The 21,028-nt window shown below is 38.0% G+C and overlaps 1 protein-coding gene across 4 annotated transcripts in view; it reads left to right on the plus strand.

The window, feature by feature from the left end:
- The window catches only part of sh3kbp1 (SH3-domain kinase binding protein 1), a 117,974-nt gene that overhangs the window by 61,908 nt on the left and 35,038 nt on the right, over positions 1-21,028 (plus strand). For all 4 annotated transcript variants that reach the window (XM_037534142.1, XM_017719249.2, XM_017719250.2 and 1 more), the window contains 3 exons: positions 8,887-9,010; positions 19,276-19,382; positions 19,515-19,647. In XM_037534142.1, coding sequence (XP_037390039.1) covers positions 8,887-9,010; positions 19,276-19,382; positions 19,515-19,647 — 364 coding nt within the window. The remainder of the gene's footprint in view (positions 1-8,886; positions 9,011-19,275; positions 19,383-19,514; positions 19,648-21,028) is intronic.

Consider the following 21,028-nt stretch of genomic DNA (forward strand, 5'->3'; position numbering starts at 1 on the left):
CTTCTGGAACAGTGTGCTATGGGCAGGTGAGTCAAAGATAGTTGTTTGGCCACAGTTCTAAAAGCTGTATCTGCTGAAAACTGAAGACAGCATTTGATCAGAACTTCATACCAGCTGTAAAGCATGGTGGTGTAAGTATTATGCTAACTTGCAATCAGAGAATCGACTATAAATTTTCATACCAGAGAGCGCTTTGAAAAAAAGGCAAAAAAAAAAAGTTGAAGCTGAAGAAGTGGACTTTTCAACAGGATAATGATCCTAAACATACAAGCAAATCCACCAATGAATGGCTCAAAATGAAAGAAATGGGATGGATTGGCCAAGAGAAGACCCAGTGGGGTGGGGGCTCGGGGGCTCTACAATACAAATGTCCTAAACATTGCACAGTGTAAATAATTCTGCATGAAGGAGTGGGCAACAATTTCTCCCAGCGGGTGTCAGAAACTGATAGACAGTTATAGGAAACACCTACATAAAGTTGTTTCTGTCAAAAGGGCCAGTACCAGTTACTGAAGCCAGGTGTGTACTTACTTTTCCAACAAAAAGACAACCCTGTAAATTTATTTTTAAATGATTGAGGAGTCAATTTTCCTTTATTTTTGTCCTCTTACTTTACGTTTGTCTATACATACGGTCACATACATTTTATATTTTGTGTTTTTCCAGTACGTTAAACTCGGCAAATGAACAGAAATTTTGCACTAAAATTCATAGGAAAATGCCATATTTAAGTTCCCTGTTGAGGATTCCTCAACTTATTTTCAATTAGAAAAGCGATAAAACATAGAATTTGATCCTGAAACCTTTGATCCCAACTGCATGTGTATTTTGTCACTGGTTATAGAAAAACTTGGATCTCCAATTTTTGGATTTTTAGTTTTTCTACATCAGTTGAGCACAGCATCCATTCTTTACTTTGTGTGAGAATTTCATGAAGAATGGATCCATAAAAAAGGGCCAAAATTGCCTCGAAAAAAATCTCTTTCAGTTGACTTGCATTAAATGTAAAGAATGTTTTGCCCTCTTCAGTAAAGTTACAATAATGGCATTGCATGTTTTTCTTTGGACCGTGACGATATCTAGAGTATGTATATGGGTATGAACTCCAGTGCGTTTTAAAGTCAGTAGGTATCTGCGTGTGTTGAAGGTAGAGGGATTTGTATGGGTGGTGTGATTATGTAACCGTGATGTAAGAAGCATCTTTCTCTATGTAGGCCTCTGTAGATGATGAAGTATAAATGAGAAAAAGCACTCTGAGCTTTCTCTGATTCATGCTTTGCTAAACGTGCCCTTCCATACACCAAGAACGGCTGAATTTTTTAGAGCTTCCGGCTGTAATGCGGCTTGTGTGGGTTTTCAGATGGATTTTGGCATCAGCGCTGTCCCGGCCATTAATGAAATTCAGAAAGAATTAACATTGTCAGTATTTATTGCCAGTGTGGCGATGCCTTTGTGTTTCAGATAAGCAAACGGGCTTGTTTACTTGGTGTTTGTCGTCGGGCCGCTGGATAAGCTATTTTTGCTGTTTAATTTCACGTATTATTGTTTGTGTTTCTTTTTCAGATAAGAAATTAAAACTGTGGAAAGTGTGGGTTGGTATCAGAAAATGGCTAGCTTAGACGTTTTGGCCCAGAATGTTCTCTTCATTGCTTCTATTGTGTGTCCAGCAGAAGGTCAGAGTCACTGTGCTGACTGCCCTCCGATCTCACCCACTCATTAATCATGGATGAATGTGAATACAGCTCATTATCCAGCAATGATTGGACTCTCTGTGTGTGTATACAGTATGTGCCTGAAGGATTTGTCTTGCAGGCAGCATAAAAAAAACAGAAGTTCAGTTTAGGGCTGGAACTGTTGTTTGGCATTACTGACAATGTTGTCAGTTTAAACAAAACTGATGAATCTTGCTTTTTTGTGTACATTTTCAAAGTGGCACCCAACCTACAGTGAGTTAGTAACTTAATCTGAGGAGGACAGTGAGCCACTTATAGTGCTGTACCTATGTGAAGGAAAAAGGAACATTTATGAAAAGTTGAAAAAAGTTGAAAAGTGTGGCATTTTCTTCAAACAAAGGAGGATAAAGCCAGGGAATACGAGTATTGGGAATATGCATTCGGAATACAGAAATTAAGTATCTGTGTTCAGTCCAAGTTACGTTTTGTAAATGCATTACTTTTCTAGGAGAACACTTTTAGAATAATTACCCAGCAAATGTAAAAAATATGTGCCATCTTTAAAAGTAATACCATAAATACTTGCTTACTAGCTATTTTAAAATCGGTACATAGCTTGTAAAAACAGTCTCCAGAGAAAAACAAAAAAAATGGCTTCTTTACAAACACTGAGGTTCCTGCTAAAGCCTGAGTAGACTGATGAATCAAACTGATGAGCCTGGTGTTAATCTCAGTGTTACTAAACTCTTTTGAGGGATGATGGTAGAGACTGTATGTTCACCAATGATGAGCTTAGTATCAGCTGTGTACTAGACTCGTGCAGGCGTTTTGTGGCTTGCCTTGTTACTTGAAAATCACAGCTCCCTGCTTCATAGTCAAATTTTGTCAAAAGCCTAATGGATAAGGCACTGGCCTCCTAATGCTACAGGGATTGTGGGTTCGAGTCCCGTCTGTTGCTCCACATTTTCCCTCCGGGATCAATAAAGTTCTATCTATCTATTTGCAAGATCCTGTTATTGAATCGTTTGCTTTATTGAGCCAAAAGTATGTTGAGAGTAAAATAAGTGGATTTTCCGTGAAACATATCGACAGAAGAATTGTGGCAGAGAGCAACAGTGTGAATGAAATAAGGAGGTTTTTCCCGTCTGCTTTATTGAGATGTGCTGTAAATGTATTCTGAACACGTTACTTTTATATTTATTGTAATGGAATATATTAACGAATACATTTAGGACAGTGTATTCAGCCATCGTGGCTTTTTCAGAGTATTTTGCCCAACCCTGCAGTGTCACCTTCGACTGAAAACGTGCTAATGTCATGTGTAAAGCAGCCAAACGGCCTGTAAACTATAGCTTCCTCTTCATGTTGGTGTTCTGACACACCAAACTCCTCCCAGCCTGTAGAGCTCGAACATTAATCTACGTCTTCATTATTATATCACTTATTTTTAGCTGTTGCTTATTGCGTGTAGCTCAAAATTCTGGGCTTAAACTAGGGACCGTTTTCTCTGTGATGGTAATTTAGCTCTTTGTAAATGGTACCTCTATTTGTCAGATCGTTTGCCAAACATTACTTTGTTACAGCTCTAAACATTTACAGGCCACATTTAAGCTGATTAATAGACTGTTAACCCAAATGATGACTCACGTAGTCCTTAACCCAGTTCACTAGCTTACTTAGCAGATAGCACCTTGAGTTCATACTGATCTGAAGACGCCTGTTGTCATATAAAAATGATTCAAATAAAGCAGAGTCCTTCTGTTCATCACGCCCTTATTGTCAAATATGAAGAAAGATACATAAATCCTGTACCAAATGGCGCCCTAAGCCCTGCAGTCCTCCTTCACGTCCGATTTTAGGTGAACAAATGTCAATCTTTATTTGTCAAAGGCACAATGTGCCAAGGACAGTCTGTACGTTGAAATGCTTGTGGTGCGGCTCAGGTAATTACTCTGTACAGCTCTACAGCACAGTAAACACAATAGAGAAAATGACAGTGTGTTGAGAAACATAGATACAGAAATATACTCTGACTCTGTAAAATACACAATGTCTGTTGTATAAAATACAGAAAACACTCTAAACACAGACTAAAGGAATATGTGCAGTTTCATTATGAATGTTATATGAATAAATATGTATTTGAACAAGGACAAATGTATAAGGCAGGACCTTTACTTTGAAATAAGTATGCATGTCTGCAGCGGTGGTGTATCTGTAGCAACGCCTTGTAGCACGTGCATGACGTGGCAAATGAAAACCACAGACTGTCCATGATTTGACAAGTGAAAAATCATCCATCAAGCGACTAGAGAATTGCAACAGTGACATGTATGTATGTATGTAAGTTTCATATATTTCGGACACTAAGAATAAATAGTAGTTGTAACCGTGAATGTTGTGTTTAGTGTTATGTCTGTTGTTAATTAGCCCAATTTCACTGAAAATATGAACATGTAAACTTTAAAATGAAGTAAATTGTGTCTAAGAAAACAAAAACTTTTAAGAAAAAAACTTTTTAATGAAAAATTGAGCGAGGAACTGGAGGAACCTCCTCAGTACAGAACTTCTCTAGATCCTTCGGAGTTCCACGTCCTGTCTTTTGGACTCTCCTCTTTAGCCCACAGGTATTCCCAGAGGTTACTTTCAGGGGGCTGGGATGGCTCTGTCAAAATCTTGATTCTGTGGTCATTGATCCATTTTGTCTGTAAATTTGGAGATATGTTTGGAATCATTGTCCTTCTGAAAGATCCAACCACAACCACGTTTTAGCTTTATAGCAGAGGCAGCTATATTTTCATTTAAAATCTCAGGGCACTTCATTTAGTTCTTCATGCCGTGTGTCTTAACAAGACTCTCAGGGCCTTTGGCCGAAAAAAACAGCCCCAAAACATCACGGATCCTCCTCCATGCTTAAGCTTGTTCAAAATATACTACGCTTAGAAATGAGGTCCTTTTCTGTGTAACTGTCCTTTATGTCAGACTCACTTTGAGTGCTTGTTACCAAAAAGCTTCATTTTTGTCTCATCTGAGTGTTGAACTAGCAAATTCATGTGCTTATGGTTGTGGATAAGAAATAGCTTTCCCTACAAACATTTGCAACCAAACAGTTTGTTGACATGGAGGTGCGTCTAAGCACCCTTGCTAATGGTGTGTGGAGGCAAAAACACACTTGCCTCCTTTTCCAGGTATGTTCACTACGGCTCCAGCTGTTTTAAACTTCTTCATTATTGCCCTTACAGTGAATATGGGCATTTTCATCCCTGTAACCTTTTAAAGTCTGTTAGTTAGTCAGTCTGTTAAGTCTATTAGTCATTCAGTTTAAGTCTGTTAGTTAGTTTTTTAAGTCATGTTTGTCAGTTATTCAGTTTAAGTCTTAGTTAGTTAGTCTGTTAACTCTGTTAGATAGTCAGTTTAAGTCTGTTAGTCAGTTTAAGTCTGTTAGTTAGTTTGTCTATTAGTCATTCAGTTTAAGTCTGTTAGTTAGTTAGTCAGTTTGTTAAGTCTGTTAGTCAGTTTAAGTGTATTAGTCATTCAGTTTAAGTCTGTTAGTTAGTTTGTTAAGTCATGTTTGTCAGTTATTCAGTTTAAGTCTTAGTTAGTCAGTCTGTTAAGTCTGTTAGATAGTCAGTTTAAGTCTGTTAGTCAGTTTAAGTCAGTTAGTTAGTTAGTCAGTTTGTTAAGTCTGTTAGTCAGTTTAAGTCTATTAGTCATTCAGTTTAAGTCTGTTAGTCAGTTTGTTAAGTCATGTTTGTTAGTTATTCAGTTTGTTAAGTCTTAGTTAGTTAGTCAGTCTGTTAGTTAGTTAGTCAGTTTAAGTCTGTTAGTTAGTCAGTTTGTTAAGTCTGTTAGTTAGTCAGTTTAAGTCTGTTAGTCAGTTTAATTCTATTAGTTAGTTAGTCTGTTTGTTAAATCTGTTTGTTAGTCAGTTTGTTAAGTCTATTAGTTAGTTAGTCAGTTTGTTAAGTCTATTAGTTAGTCAGTTTGTTAAGTCTATTAGTTAGTCCGTTTGTTAAGTCTTAGTCAGTTTGTTAAGTCTGTTAGTCAGTTTAATTCTATTAGTTAGTCAGTTTTTTAAATCTGTTTGTTAGTCAGTTTGTTAAGTCTATTAGTTAGTTAGTCAGTTTGTTAAGTCTATTAGTTAGTTAGTCAGTTTGTTAAGTCTATTAGTTAGTCAGTTTGTTAAGTCTATTAGTTAGTCCGTTTGTTAAGTCTTAGTCAGTTTGTTAAGTCTGTTAGTCAGTTTAATTCTATTAGTTAGTCAGTTTTTTAAATCTGTTTGTTAGTCAGTTTGTTAAGTCTATTAGTCAGTTGGTCAGTTGGCTTATAATTTATTAGTGAGTAAGTTTATTACTTAGTTAGTCACTTATTTAGTTAGTTTGTTATTAAGTGCCTCAATATTTGATAACTTTTCTTGTATTGTTGCACTTGCAGTTCACACATTACACATCCTCTCTCCCCAATTTTCCTTGTTTTGCTGCTGTAACCTAAAAATGGGCAGAAATCAGGACAGTTCCCTGATGAAAGGATCTGCCTGCTATCATTTCACATTATCATGTAGCATTAGGCTGTAACACACAGAGAATTACAGTTGTGTGAACTCAGCTGTTAGTGTTTGGATTGCCTGGTTATTACGGATGTACAACCTCTCCATCAAGATACTGTCCACCACCAGAGCGAGAAGCTTGTTCTGTATTAATGAACCATCAGGCCAAGCAAACACACTGTTTTGCTTCCCGTTTGCCTCAATTAACCGCTCTACCAGTCAGAGAGGAAGGGAGGCATGCAGCTAAGAAAAAAGAAGAGTGGGTGGAAAGAGAGCTGAACAAAGGTGACAGCTGACATGTAAGAGCAAATAGATGAACTTTCTCCTATTAAGACCTAGTCCTCCACTTAATAACAGGGAACAGGGTCTAAACGAATAGATTAGTAGGGTATGCAATCTTTCCCTCACGACAGATGTAGCCAAGACAGATTTGGTGTCGGACGTGTGCTTCTACCTCATAGATTAGCTTCTACCTCACAGATTAGCTCCTACCTCATAGATTAGCTTCTACCTCACAGAATAGCTCCTACCTCACAGGTTAGCTTCTACCTCACAGAATAGCTCCTACCTCATAGATTAGCTTCTACCTCACAGAATAGCTCCTACCTCACAGGTTAGCTCCTACCTCATAGATTAGCTTCTACCTCATAGATTAGCTCCTACCTCACAGAATAACTCCTACCTCACAGATTAGCTTCTACCTCACAGATTAGCTTATACCTCACAGATTAGCTTCTACCTCACAGGTTAGCTCCTACCTCATAGATTAACTTCTACCTCACAGATGAGCTTCTACCTCACAGAATAGCTCCTACCTCACAGATTAGCTTCTACCTCACAGATTAGTTTCTATCTCTTAGATAGCTCACAGATTAGTTTATATCTCACAGATTAGCTTCTACCTCACAGATTGTCTTTTAACAATGCACAAAAGTAGGTTGATTGCTAACAACAGTTGTAGCAGTCATCTTGAACACTGAATTATGTCTGTATATTTGTTCATTTTTATTCATAAGTATCTCATCGAAAATAATGGCAGACAAATCTATAAACCATAGTAGTGAACCACTTTAAAATGCTTCATATTTCAAGACCAGGACATTCGATTTGCTGGGATTTACCAGAGTACTCCATCTCTTATACAGGTCTGCTGATATAACTGCATCACTACTAGCTTGCCAGTTAGCATGCTGAAAGGCTACGTGGCTAACAACAGAAAGAAAGGCACTACACCACAGCTCTCAAGCAGTTTTTATTTTTTTACATATATGTTATGTTTAAATTCTCCCCGTGTCTGCGTGGGTTTCCTCCGGGTGCTCTGGTTTCCTCCCACAGTCCAAAGACATGCAGTCAGGCCAACTGGACATGCTACATTGCCCCTGGGTGTGAGTGAATGTCTGTGTCTGTCTGTCTGCCCTGCAATGGACTGGCGACCTGTCCAGGGTGTATCCTGCCTTCCGCCCGATGACCGCTGGGATAGGCTCCAGTACCCCCCCACACCCCAACCCCCCACCCCGCGACCCTGAGGGAGAAGCGGCTTAGAAAATGGATGGATGGATGGATGTTATGTTTAAACATCTCAAAAATAAAACGTCAAGGTTTGCATAGCTAGGTGATTAGCACACTGAGCCCACTTAGCAAAATTTGTCTGGCCCACTTATGGGCCACATTCTTGGTTTGTTTTAGCCCAGTATACAGCTGGGTCCTCAGCCCAGATCTGGCCCTCACACTGTAAAGCGAGTAGAACTAAAGGATATAGCCCAAATTTGGCTCCAATCTGGCCCAACTGCATTGTTGGTCCACAACATTCACGCCAGAATTGTTCCATGAACGTAGACACAAGGCAGAACCGAATGGAGCTGTCCAGGATCTGTCCTGATTCTGGACCGCATGCCTAGCAATTTACCTGGTGGTCAACCAACACTCACATAGGAAAGCCAGAATTGGCCCAAAACTCTAACCTAGCCGAGGGTGGTTCTGTTCCATTCTAATAATATGCTCTGCATCATCGTCTCCGCCTCTTTATCTGCCACTTGTGTAAAGTAGGTGGGACGTACATCCGAGTGGTGAGTTCAAGTGGGCGAAGGTGTGTTAGAAAATTATTAGAACAGATCCTTTGTTGACTCTGTTAGCCTCATAGCTGCAATGTTAAACTAAAGAAGCAAAGTGCAGGCAGTAAACATGTTTTGGCTGATTGTGTTTACAGACAAAAGGGAAAACTGTAAATCTGAAAATCACACAAAACTTTAAAGGTCTGCCTTCACCTCACCATCGCTGCAAGAGGGAAGGAGAGGCAGAGAACGAAGGGCCTTTTGAGAGACACACAGATGGAGAAGTGCTTAAGGCTTGTGTGTGTGTGTGTGTGTGTGTGTGTGTGTGTGTGTGTGTGTGTGTGTGTGTGTGTGTGTGTGTGTGAGGTTGACTGCTCCTCTGAGTCACTGCATCCAGGAAATGAGTCCAGCTCCGCTCTGCTGCATGGAGGACTAACACTCTCTCTGTCTCTTTCTCTCTTTCTGTCTGTCTCTCTCTCTCTCTCTCTCTCTCTCTCTCTCTCTCTCTCTCTGTCTCTGTCTCTCTCTCACACTCCCTCTCTGCCTCTCTCGCTCATAACAGATAGATAACGGGCTCTTGCTCCCCCTACTGACCTCTGTTTTCTGTCTCTTGTAGGAGATTAAGAAGGAGGTGAAGAAGGAGCCGAGTCTGGCCTCCCAAACGGCTGGACCCAAATCTGACCTGTCCAATGGCAGTGCCAGCCCTGGATCAGAATCCTGCCTCAGACCAGCCAAAAAAGGTACAGCGTATAGCTAAATCAAACCCATGGTTCAGTCAAAAATCAGATTTATACATTTTCTTTCCTCAAATGCAGTCAGTGGTGACTTGTCACCATTGGTCTACACTGTATAGTGGTAGCTGTATAATGTACGGCCTATAAAAATCTATAAAATAGAACAAAAGAATGGACTTCACTTTAATTCAGACTTTAGTTCAGGTTTGCTGCTGTTATTTTAGCTACATGATGTATTTTTGTCCGTTTTTATTGATAATAGTATATCAAACAGGAAAATGCAAAGCAAGTCTTGACACCGTTTGAAGCGAGCGAGATTCAGGCATGCAGTTTGTACAGTACTGATTATATCCTAATACTGAGAATACAAGTGAACTACTTTTAGCTAAATTTGCCTCGTGGTTCCAGTGCAAAACCAAAGGACACCAAACCTGTCTTGGTTCAGCAGCTGCATTATGGCCAAACTATCGCTTTAGCCGTCGCCTGTAAACCTTCAGAAATAAACACAGGCACACTTTCACCGCCTGCTTACTCTCGTTGTCATGAATGTAGAGGTTTCGACTGGTTAACATTCTCCTGGCTCTAACCCAGATCCCATTAACTAGGGATTTAGGTCACATTTAGTTTTCACACATGAGTACACAGTGGGAATTGTACAAGTGTACAAACACACACTCGAGGTTTTTAGCAATTATTAGACACTCAGACTCACCCGTGTGTGTGTGTGTGTGTGTGTGTGTGTGTGTGTGTACTGTATGTATATAAACATAAATATTGCTGTAACAAAAACCTTGTGTCACACAGTGTAAAGGACAACAGGCATTTTCAAAACATGATCAAAACTGAAAAACAAAAATGGAGATACAAGGTTTTGTTCTGACAGCAGAGAGAGAGAGAGAGCGAGAGAGAGAGAGAGAGAGAGAGAGAGAGAGAGAGAGAGAGAGAGATTGCACCGATCCGATCAGTTCCAGTAGAAAATGATGTAAACTGTGTTAGAAATCAAGGATAAAAATATTGCAGAATTGGTTGCAGTGTACTGTAGGTCGTGACATAACAGCCACTAGTTTTTAGTTTTGTGAGTAATAAGCTTTGTATACGTCATGTGTGTGTGACCGTAGAGTATTTGAGCAGTTTGAGTTACTTTTAGATGGCCAGTGTAAGTGAAAGGCTGGAAGTTATGAATAGCAAATTTTAAAGATTATTTAAGGAAAAACCTGCCAGCATTTACTTGTGGCCCACATACCGTATGGATTGATGGCACACAATCGGCCAGAAGCAGTTGGAACCTGTTTACAGCTTTTAGATGGTCACATCTCAACCATGCTTAAACTGCTAGAACTGCTCTGCCTGTTATCATTATTATTATTATTATTATTATTATTATTATTATTCAATTTGTTTATCACTGAAGGATGTGAAGTCTTATTTAGGCAAAACTCACTGATAGAGATAGCGATAGAGAGATAGAGAGAGAGATAGACAGATAGAGAGATAGAGATATATAGACAGATAGAGAGATAGAGATATATAGACAGATAGATATATAGATAGTGAGATATATAGATAGATAGAGAGAGAGATAGAGAGATATATAGACAGATAGATATATAGATAGAGAGATATATAGACAGATAGATATATAGATAGAGAGATATATAGACAGATAGATATATAGAGAGATATATAGACAGATAGATATATAGATAGAGAGATATAGACAGATAGAGAGATAGAGAGAGATATATAGACAGATAGATATATAGATAGAGAGATATATAGATAGTGAGATATATAGATAGATAGAGAGAGATAGAGAGATAGATAGATATATAGATAGTGAGATACATAGATAGTGAGATATATAGATAGATAGAGAGAGATAGATAGAGAGATAGATAGATATATAGATAGAGAGATATATAGATAGTGAGATATATAGATAGATAGAGAGAGATAGAGAGATAGATAGATATATAGATAGTGAGATATATAGATAGTGAGATATATAGATAGATAGAGAGAGATAGATAGAGAGATAGATAGATATATAGATAGAGAGATATATAGATAGTGAGATATATAGATAGATAGAGAGAGATAGATAGAGAGATAGATAGATATATAGATAGTGAGATATATAGACAGTGAGATATATAGATAGATAGAGAGAGAGATTGATAGAGAGATATATAGACAGATAGATATATAGATAGTGAGATATATAGACAGATAGATATATAGATAGAGATATATATAGATAGTGAGATATATAGATAGATAGAGAGAGATAGATAGAGAGATATATAGACAGATAGATATATAGATAGAGAGATATATAGATAGATAGAGAGAGAGATAGATAGAGAGATATATAGACAGATAGATATATAGATAGAGAGATATATAGATAGAGAGATATATAGATAGTGAGATATATAGATAGTGAGATATATAGATAGAGAGAGAGATAGATAGAGAGATATATAGACAGATAGATATATAGATAGAGAGATATATAGATAGATAGAGAGAGAGATAGATAGAGAGATATATAGACAGATAGATATATAGATAGAGAGATATATAGATAGAGAGATATATAGATAGTGAGATATATAGATAGTGAGATATATAGATAGATAGAGAGAGAGATAGATAGAGAGATATATAGACTGATAGATATATAGATAGAGAGATATATAGATAGATAGAGAGAGAGATAGATAGAGAGATATATAGACAGATAGATATATAGATAGAGAGATATATAGATAGTGAGATATATAGACAGATAGATATATAGATAGTGAGATATATAGATAGAGAGATATATAGATAGAGAGATATATAGATAGTGAGATATATAGATAGTGAGATATATAGATAGATAGAGAGAGAGATAGATAGAGAGATATATAGACTGATAGATATATAGATAGAGAGATATATAGATAGATAGAGAGATATATAGATAGAGAGATATATAGACAGATAGATATATAGATAGAGAGATATATAGATAGTGAGATATATAGACAGATAGATATATAGATAGTGAGATATATAGATAGAGAGATATATAGATAGAGAGATATATAGATAGTGAGATATATAGATAGATAGTGATAGCTATAGTTTAAGGCTCTGTGATGTTCACACATGGTACTTTTTAACTAAGGCCCTGTTCTTAATGGGTATTAACATCTGTCTGGAGTGATCGGATCACCATCAGACAGCGAGACTGGAGGAAGGATACCACCCACATTAGTCTCTCGCTGCTTTTGTTGTCAGACGAAAATGTACCACAAGTCCATATTTGTGTAAATGAAAGGGCTGTTTAGCCCACATGAACTGCAACCATGGCTTGCAAACAGCTGGTGGAGGAGGCAAAAAAAGAAGCTGCACAGCTGCTTTCGTCTAGACGCTTCAAGACGCTTCAAGACACACTGTAAATGCTATGACCAGAATTATCACTCTTCGTTCACACTTGCCATGAAAGTGCATCCTGGGTGACCTGATCATAATCAGGGAGCGTCTACATGCAGCCCTGACCACCTCGGAAACTAGTTTGATTGCTCAGATCACTTTGATTATGTTTACATGTGCTTAAAAATCCGATAACTGCAGAAAATCTGATTTTGTTAGTAATCTGATCAACGCATTTACATGCACCTGAGTAATCAGATAATGTGACAACAGTAATCAGATTTCTGCTTTGCAACCAGTCAATAAACTCACAGAAGTAGACGAGACATAAACGTAATGTAAGGCTCAAACTTCATTTTGCTGCTTTTTTATTTTTTAAACATTGCGCTACTTTACCTGAAAATATGAGCATAAATGATCTAAAAGGATATTTAAATTCTTAATTTCGTCAAGCATGTAGTCAGTTTGTGTTGCTCCAAAAGTGTTTTGCTGCCTCTCATGGCGATTCCCCGGACCATCGTCTGTTTCCACACGTGCAGACTGAGAAATCCAAAAGAAATCAGAGTAAGAGTTCACTGAGAAATCTGACTACTGGGCTAAAATCCAGCCACTTTATCGGATTTGTAAACAGCTTTTTAGACCTTACTCTGATCTAAGAAATCGGAATGTGCTGTTTACACGGCCATTTGAATAATCAGCCATTTGAATAACTGCAGAAATCCGATTATGATTGCATTATTAAGTGCATGTAAATGCGCTCAGTTTGTCTCCATGGTGCACTGCACCCTGTTCACACCTGCTCTTAGCGCTGTCCGCTTATGATCGGGTCACCCAGGACGCGTATTTATACCAACTGTGAACAGGGCCTAAATGTCAGTCACAGTGATGTCGTTTGTTGAAAGATTTCTGCAGTTGAAAATTGTTTTCCTGCGTTTTACGTTATTCTCCAAGCTTGGTGTGGGTAGGATGATTAGACAAGGTTGCTGCAGAACGGTATCAGAGGGAGTGTGGTGGAGGACAGAGTCTGAATGTAATTAAAGCAGTCTCTTAGTCAATTAGAGCAGATCTGCAGATCGTACTCCAAGGATTGGCTGCATGTTACGGCAGTGGCCATGGGGTTTGTGTGTGTGTGGTAGAGGGAGAATAGAGGTGACTGTGAATTGCGTCCTGTTTATCTGTATCAGGAGACATTGCCTGTGGCAGTAATGTCTCAGACAGGCATTTTATTGGTCTTGACATTTAAACTTGTCCATTAGTCTTCTTGGTAGCTGCCTGTAGCCAGGATATGATTACAGGCCCAGGGCCCGCTGTCCTGTGAATATTTTCCAATGTCCACTAAATTAAAAAAAAAAAACCTTACTGATCACAGGGCCTAAGAAACTTACCAAGACGTAGCTCACAACCAAGCGGAAGCTAACCAAGCACACTTAACTAGGGTATCTAACCATTTACAAACACATTACAAGTATTTTTAGTATTTTTTTTTCCTTTGGCACTTTAAGAATACTGTACATTTGTTCATGAGAGATCTATTTCACCTTGCCTGAAGTCTCAACTTACCCCGCAGCTAATTGTGTCTTCATGCAGTGATGATGTACGTTTTGTTATCATTTTAGAATTATCAGTTGATATGTTGGTGTTTTTTTTATTTCTTACTAAATAGTCAAATTGCCCCAGACTAGTTGCACATTTGACCTCTAGTGTAAAAAATATGCTGCCCTCGTGTGTTTGGCTCATTGAGTGTGGTGCTTTTTCACTGCTAGTCTGATAACGGGCCTACAAAGCTCATGTTGTTTAAAAGTAATTGTTCAGGTATTAAAATAACTGTTGGCGATTGATCAAATAACGGTGAAATAAAGACATGATGGAGATGAAACTGCTTCGGAAACACTGATTGTCAGTACTGGGGATTAATCAGAATGTCGTGACTAAAGCACTTGCAGTAATTGTCCCATTATCGATGTGCTGTGGATTAATTGATTCAGACGTGCCGGCTCGTGAGCGATGGTTGGCTTGATGCAAAGTTTGCACCTGTCCGCCATCATGCAAACGACGTTGATTGTGAAAGCTTTGAAGAGCGCTCTCCAGACAGACATCAGACCAACCTCGCTCTTAGTGGAATGAAACACCACTCGTTGTGATTGATTTGTTTAGAGTGAGAATTCCTCATGTTTATCGTACTAGTGGTTGTACAAAATGTTTCTCGAAACATCATATTGTTGATAAATTGTATACTTATAAATTGTAACTTTATTTGGAAAGTAAAAATGTTCTTATGCTTAATGGGCCACATTTGCCAACCATTCCTAAGAAGATATTTCCTCTTAAAATCCACGTAGACAGTTTTTATGAAGATTCTGACATTCACCAATGTTTCTTATTTGGGATTTGTTCTTAGGTAAGAACAGAATCTACACATTCAGGAGCACCATGGTGTGAATATTTCTAGCGTTTAAGAACACGTCATGAATCTGACAGAGACTATTTCTTAAGACAGGCAACATGGGGCTGTTTTCCTGCCCTGTTGCGGCTGCACAGCAGAATTAGATTTGTAGGTAGAAATAAAATAATCCTCCTTTATAGTAAAATAAAGCTCTGCTCGTTCAATGCAGTTCAACAATAAATGGCCTTAACCTCTGGAGTTAATGTAGAGCTGCTACTTCACCCTTTAACCCTGAAGGTTGGTGCACAGACTGCCGGTCACCTTAGCAACACAGACAACAATCTGGCCTAGCTAGTAGCTAAAGAAAAGGCAAAGAGAAAGATTTAAGAAAATCGATAAATTGGAGCCAAATTTGTGTTTATTATCACCCCATTTGGTTTCCTGATACGTTTAATCTGCAGTGAGAAGCTGTCAAACACTAAAAATTCACAAAACTGAAGTTTCTCATTCAAATGTTCTGTTCCAACTTAAATGGTGCGGCAGTTACATTCTGGCACCTCAGGCACCATTTAAGGTGGAAAGGGAAAATGAGAACAAGAAGCTGGTGAATGAGAAGCAAATTCAGCCTCGTTAGAAAGTCGAACATCGAGACGTTTTACAAGAAACTGTTCTACATTGGCGGAAAGGTTTCCTGCCGGAGATGTGAGAAAAGCAGCTATAGCTGAGCTAAAGCTTAAAGCAGAGCAAAGAAAGTCTGTATTTACATTAATATTATTTTTTTATCTTATGCTAGTACATTGACACATACATATACATACAAATACACATACATATTTACAGCCTAGATGGTAAAATGGACCAAAACATTGTGGATCCCAAGATGGTTTGATTTTGGTTGAAAGGACTAAAAGGCTCTTCGTAGCATTTGGGTTTCTGCCCCTTGTCTCAGGACCTTCTGAAGAGCAAACTTGGGAAGATGTTGGTGAATGATGAAATTTTGAATAATAAATTCCAGTTATTGCATTTTATTGTAAATTTTATTGGATCATTTCTATTTGAAATGTTCTCACAAAATAAACAGCAGTTGACGTTTTCAGAAGATGGAATCAAATAAAAAGGTTTGATCTGAATGTGAGGACACTGTATGTTTGCCCTCAGCTCTCGCATGAGGAACAGCCGCTCGTGGCTAGAGCAGCTCACTTTTTTCACAGTTGCTTGGAGAGAGAAGTGAAACGTTGCCCTGGCCGATCAGTAGAGTTGCTAAATGGAGCGTTTACTTAGTAGCTGTAAGGAGAGTTAGTGTCCGGCCTACTGAAATGATGAGTGGAGTGAATCACGCTGTAGGGGACAGCAGCTGGAGCCACCTAGTGGTTAAATCAAATCAAATTTATTTGTGTAGCGCTTTTTACAACGGATGTTGTCACAAAGCAGCTTCACAGAATTCCAGAAAAGACAGTTTTACCAAGAATGTAAAAATGTAAAAGTTTAAAAACTTAAAACCCCCCGAAAACTCCCTCAGAACTGAGGAAGAAACCTTGGGAGGAACCAGGGTCACCAGGGGGGACCCATCCTCCTCTGGTCAGGGAAAAGAAGGGTTAAAGAAGGGAATATAACAAAATGTAACATTCCTAATGTAGTATTCCTAATGTGCTGTACTGTGCAAAAGTTTCAGGCTGAGAAAATTAGAATGAAAAAGATGTTAATCTTGAAAGAAAGAGTGATTTGCTCTGACGAAATGCTAATATTAGAACAAATACAAATAATAATAATAATAATAATGCAACAATAATGTTTGTCGGTGTTTACACTTAATCTTTTCAAACAAGTCTTTGAAGCTCAGTATAATCAAGTCTGCTGCTAAAGGATTATAGGAAGTCTTTGTGATGGAAGGAAGCGTCCGACAGAAATATGGAACTAAACTTGGCTTTCTCCCAAGATATCAATATTTTTTTTTTTTAAATAAATAAATAAATAATTATTTTCTACTGTATTTATGTTCATTTGTGCATATTTTAGTGAGATATGGTGGTTTTACTTGCTAAGATGGATGGTTTTGTGTCTCAATATTTCATTTTAATGAGGTTTGTGAATCACAATGTTTTTTTTTTAATTCAGTTTTTTCAAAATAAGCTTAGCGAGAAGGATCAGGAGGATCAAGAGGTTCCTGAAAGAATGGTGTCTTGTATCTATGCCAACGTTTGTCGCATGTGTCTGTAAATATCACTGGCCTAAAAGACTAGGGTAGCGTCAGTGCTCAGCGGGGAAGGCAAGATGACTGGGAAGTGACCTAGAACAATGTCTCCAGGACATCACATAACCTTAATCATCGATTCATTCATATTAACAGCCTAATGTGTTTAAGCCCTCAGTCTCACCGTATTACTTGTCCAAACGGGGTGATGTGGACCTTTTGTACTCGGTGACAGTTTTAATATTTCTCAGTTTTGCCATTGAGGGAGTGTCATCATGGAGTATATGTGTGGGGCTAGTAGAAGTGCATGTAATTTGGCTCGATTTGCGATTAAAGAAGCACAATTATGGTCAATCATCTTTGCTATAATGATAAAAATGGAAAATAACAATGAAAATTCAAACTTTGTACTTATTTTTACATCCACAATGATGATAAATATATGTTCCATTTAAAGATAAATGCTTTATACGGCTCATACATTAAACATCTACCTCCCTAAAATAAAATAATGATACTTTCAAAATATTGCGATAACTATTGCTTATTGTAAAGAAGTCTTTAAGCATCATGAGTTTTGATATATTTTTGCCACATGATCCACCTCTGCCTCATATACTGCAGTATTATTGCTCAAGAAGTCAATGAAAATAACTAAAATTATATTTTAAATAATTTTAAAATAACAATTTAAATAATTAAAAATAATCACACTACGCGGTCACATCAATCTACAACTTTTTTGTTCATTTCACATTTTTGATCATTGTAATATTAAGAGTAATAATTTATAAAGCTAGTAGTTTGTAAAGCTAATCATTTCTAATAGCTAATAATTTGAAAAGCTAATAGCTCTGTGGGCAGTAGGGGGCGCAGTGCATGCTTCGCCTATAATTTAAATGTATATCGCCTGTAATCTATATGCATATGATGTAAATCAGGGCGTGTCTTGGCAAAAGATTTGTAAATGACATGCGGGCGGTGCTTTTTTTTTATATATATAATTTTTTTTTTACACATATTAAAGTGGTTTCATCAGTTGTACTCAAATCACTGCTTGTTTCGACAGTGTACAACATTTTATCTGATTATTAACTATATTAACTGAATCAGATGTGCAGTAGTTCTGCACTCGTTTCTATGGAACTCTGAATAAGGACGACTCTGTAGAACTTTCCAAAGGTAAATGACCCTTCGCTGCCCTTCACCTGCTGAATGATGACTGAAGTTTCCCCATCATGGAATGTACATGGGGAATCTGACTAAGCTGGTTTAGCTGCTGCGAAAAAAGTAGTTATTATTCACTTCAGCCCCCCAGCCCCCCCTTTTTTTCCCTCTTTTCATATCTTCTATCATTCCATAACATTATTTAGCTGATGCGCATACAGACAGTACTAGTCTACTCAGCACAGCTGCTGCACGGCTTCAGGGAGAGCCAGGCGGGGGAAGAGTAGGAGTTGGAAGGTGGATCATAACATTATCAGAGACTAACTTCCGTTTAAAAAAAAAAAAAAAACAAACAACTTGGGGTGCTAGGGCTAGACCCGCCCAAGCTTTATTATCTGGCCACACATCTGGTCAGTATGGGGGCAGTGCACTCGCTGCTCTATCTCAGATGTCTAGCATTATATTGGCTCTCTCATCTGAATGAATTCATGTAAATGATATGTAAATGAGGTGCTGGTAAGCTGTTGCTTGATTTCACGCACTGAGGCTTATTCATTTGCTTTTTACACACTCAAATCTCTGCTCACGCCCTTGTCGTTCAGAGGCAGAGTAGTTTGTGTGTCATAAAAGGCAATTAAATCTGCATTTTTTTATTTATTTTTTTATTTTTTAATAAGGGCCAGTGTGTTTGTGCTGTGTTTCATACACACTGTGACGTGCATATGCTTGGTATCTGTCGAACTGTCTTGAATGTGGGTGGATTTCGGGTGGGAAAGGATTATGTTTATCATTTTCTGAACTGAAATAAAAAAATGAAAGAAGAGAAAAGCAGGAACAGGAGGTAAAAACCAAACCATTAACTTAATAAAATCAGTCTACTGCTTCTTACTGTCCAGCTACAGTATTGTTTACTAGGTTGTTGTTTACAGGCTCTCTGTAATCAATCCAGGCCTGCGTTTTCTTGGAATACAGGTGCTTGTTTAATGTTCTGGAAGTCTAACCATGTCCGTGCTGTGCTGGTAATGATGTATTGCAGTGTAATGAATCACATTAACACCCCTGGCTCACATTCACGTGTGTGTGTGTGTGTGTGTGTTATAACAGGCGAGGCCATCCGGAAGAGACGCTGCAAAGCTGCCTTTAGCTATGTCCCACAGAATGAAGACGAGCTGGAGCTCAAGATTGGAGACGTCATTGATGTTCTGGGAGAGGTAAACGTTCTCATACAGAACCATATTCACCCTCAGTCCACGTGTCTAGTGTGTTTTAAAGTCAGTTATGTTCATGATTGCATTAGATTGTATTGCCAGTATGCGTGTGTAAAGTGTGCTGGTGTGTTGCAGGTGGAGGAAGGCTGGTGGGAAGGCTCCCTCAATGGCAAGACAGGAATGTTCCCCTCCAACTTCACTAAAGAGATGCTGGCCGATGAGGAAGATCTGGCAACCCCACCGGAGGATACCCGCAGCACAAAAACAAGTCAGTCTGAAATTCAACCCACATTTCTCACCAAGGAAATCAGTTGACTGATCCATGCTCTGCACTGATCCATGTGTTATATCCTAACAGCTGTGACTGGGAAGCGTATAAGAATGCTGGGGAAAATCCCCCATTAAAACTAAAGAGGAATTACAGTGCACGTCATTCCCAATGGCTACAATATTTGCATTCAGTTCTGTTGCGTTCACTTTCCCCGAGTAGGACTATGTTGTTGTAGCTAATCAAAACAGCCTGTGAATGACACCAGCAAACCTGCCACCCTGCTAACATTTATGGGAGGGAAATTCAGCCAAAAAAGATGTTACATATATAAAATATTACATATGCAATAAAATGTAAATGCAAACCTCGTTTTTGTCATTTCTTTTCCCAAAGATCTGCGCAAATATTCTGCCAAAATTGGGGGGAAAATGATAGCTATTTGCCATTTCATTTTAATCATTATTCTGGTATTTCATGGCCAATACTTCACGGAAGTATTTCATATTTCACTTAAAATGAAAAAGCTAATAGAGGAAAGAAAATCCCAGCTTTTTCTTCATGAAATGCGTAATACGTGTCAAATTGCAATGTTTATGTTTTTATTTCTTTTCCATAGCAATCAGCTGCATATCTGACAAAATGGAAATGCAAAATGGATAAATCAAGAGAAATTTACAGTTTGGATTTAGTTTTCACTTTAAATACAGCTTTAAATCAAACACAGGCGCCATCTGCTGGTGATTTACAGTACATTTCCCACTTTGCTTTTTTGTTTTCAAGTTAACCAACATGTAAATATATGTTAAGTAACACTAGAAGGGGCTAGATGGTACATTTTAGGACATCCGCCGACCTCTCGGTACTCGGGTATCAGACAGAGCGGCCACCTGGTCTGATATTCAGTTACACCAGATCTGAGACGAGACTCTAAATCGTTTTAGTCTGAGAACAGTGACAGAAATGAAAAGACAAATAGCTGTTTTAAATGTCATTTTTTTAAACTAATGATTTAAAAAAGTTAAATAGCAGATGTAGGTGTTTCATTTCATTTTCAGTTTTGGCAGGATATTTGCACAGATGTTTGGAAAAAGAAACGGCAAAAAAGTTTTTACATTTACATTGTATTATTTTAATTATAATATCTTTTTGATGATAGAGCCAGGATTGGCTAATTGCACTACATTATGCAGCCTGCTTGCTCAGAGTTAACATAGTTATTGAGTCAAATAAAAAACATACTAGCTCACATTTCTGTATTTTTTTTTCTTTTTTTGACTATGTTGTTTCAGCACAAGGTGTTAATCTGTTATTCTCCTGAGGCAAATTATTCAGTAACTGCATGAAATAAATGCACATTTTTATTTTATTTATTCATTTA

The sequence above is a fragment of the Pygocentrus nattereri genome, chromosome 24, assembly GCF_015220715.1.
Source record: "Pygocentrus nattereri isolate fPygNat1 chromosome 24, fPygNat1.pri, whole genome shotgun sequence".
Lineage (NCBI taxonomy): Eukaryota > Metazoa > Chordata > Actinopteri > Characiformes > Serrasalmidae > Pygocentrus > Pygocentrus nattereri.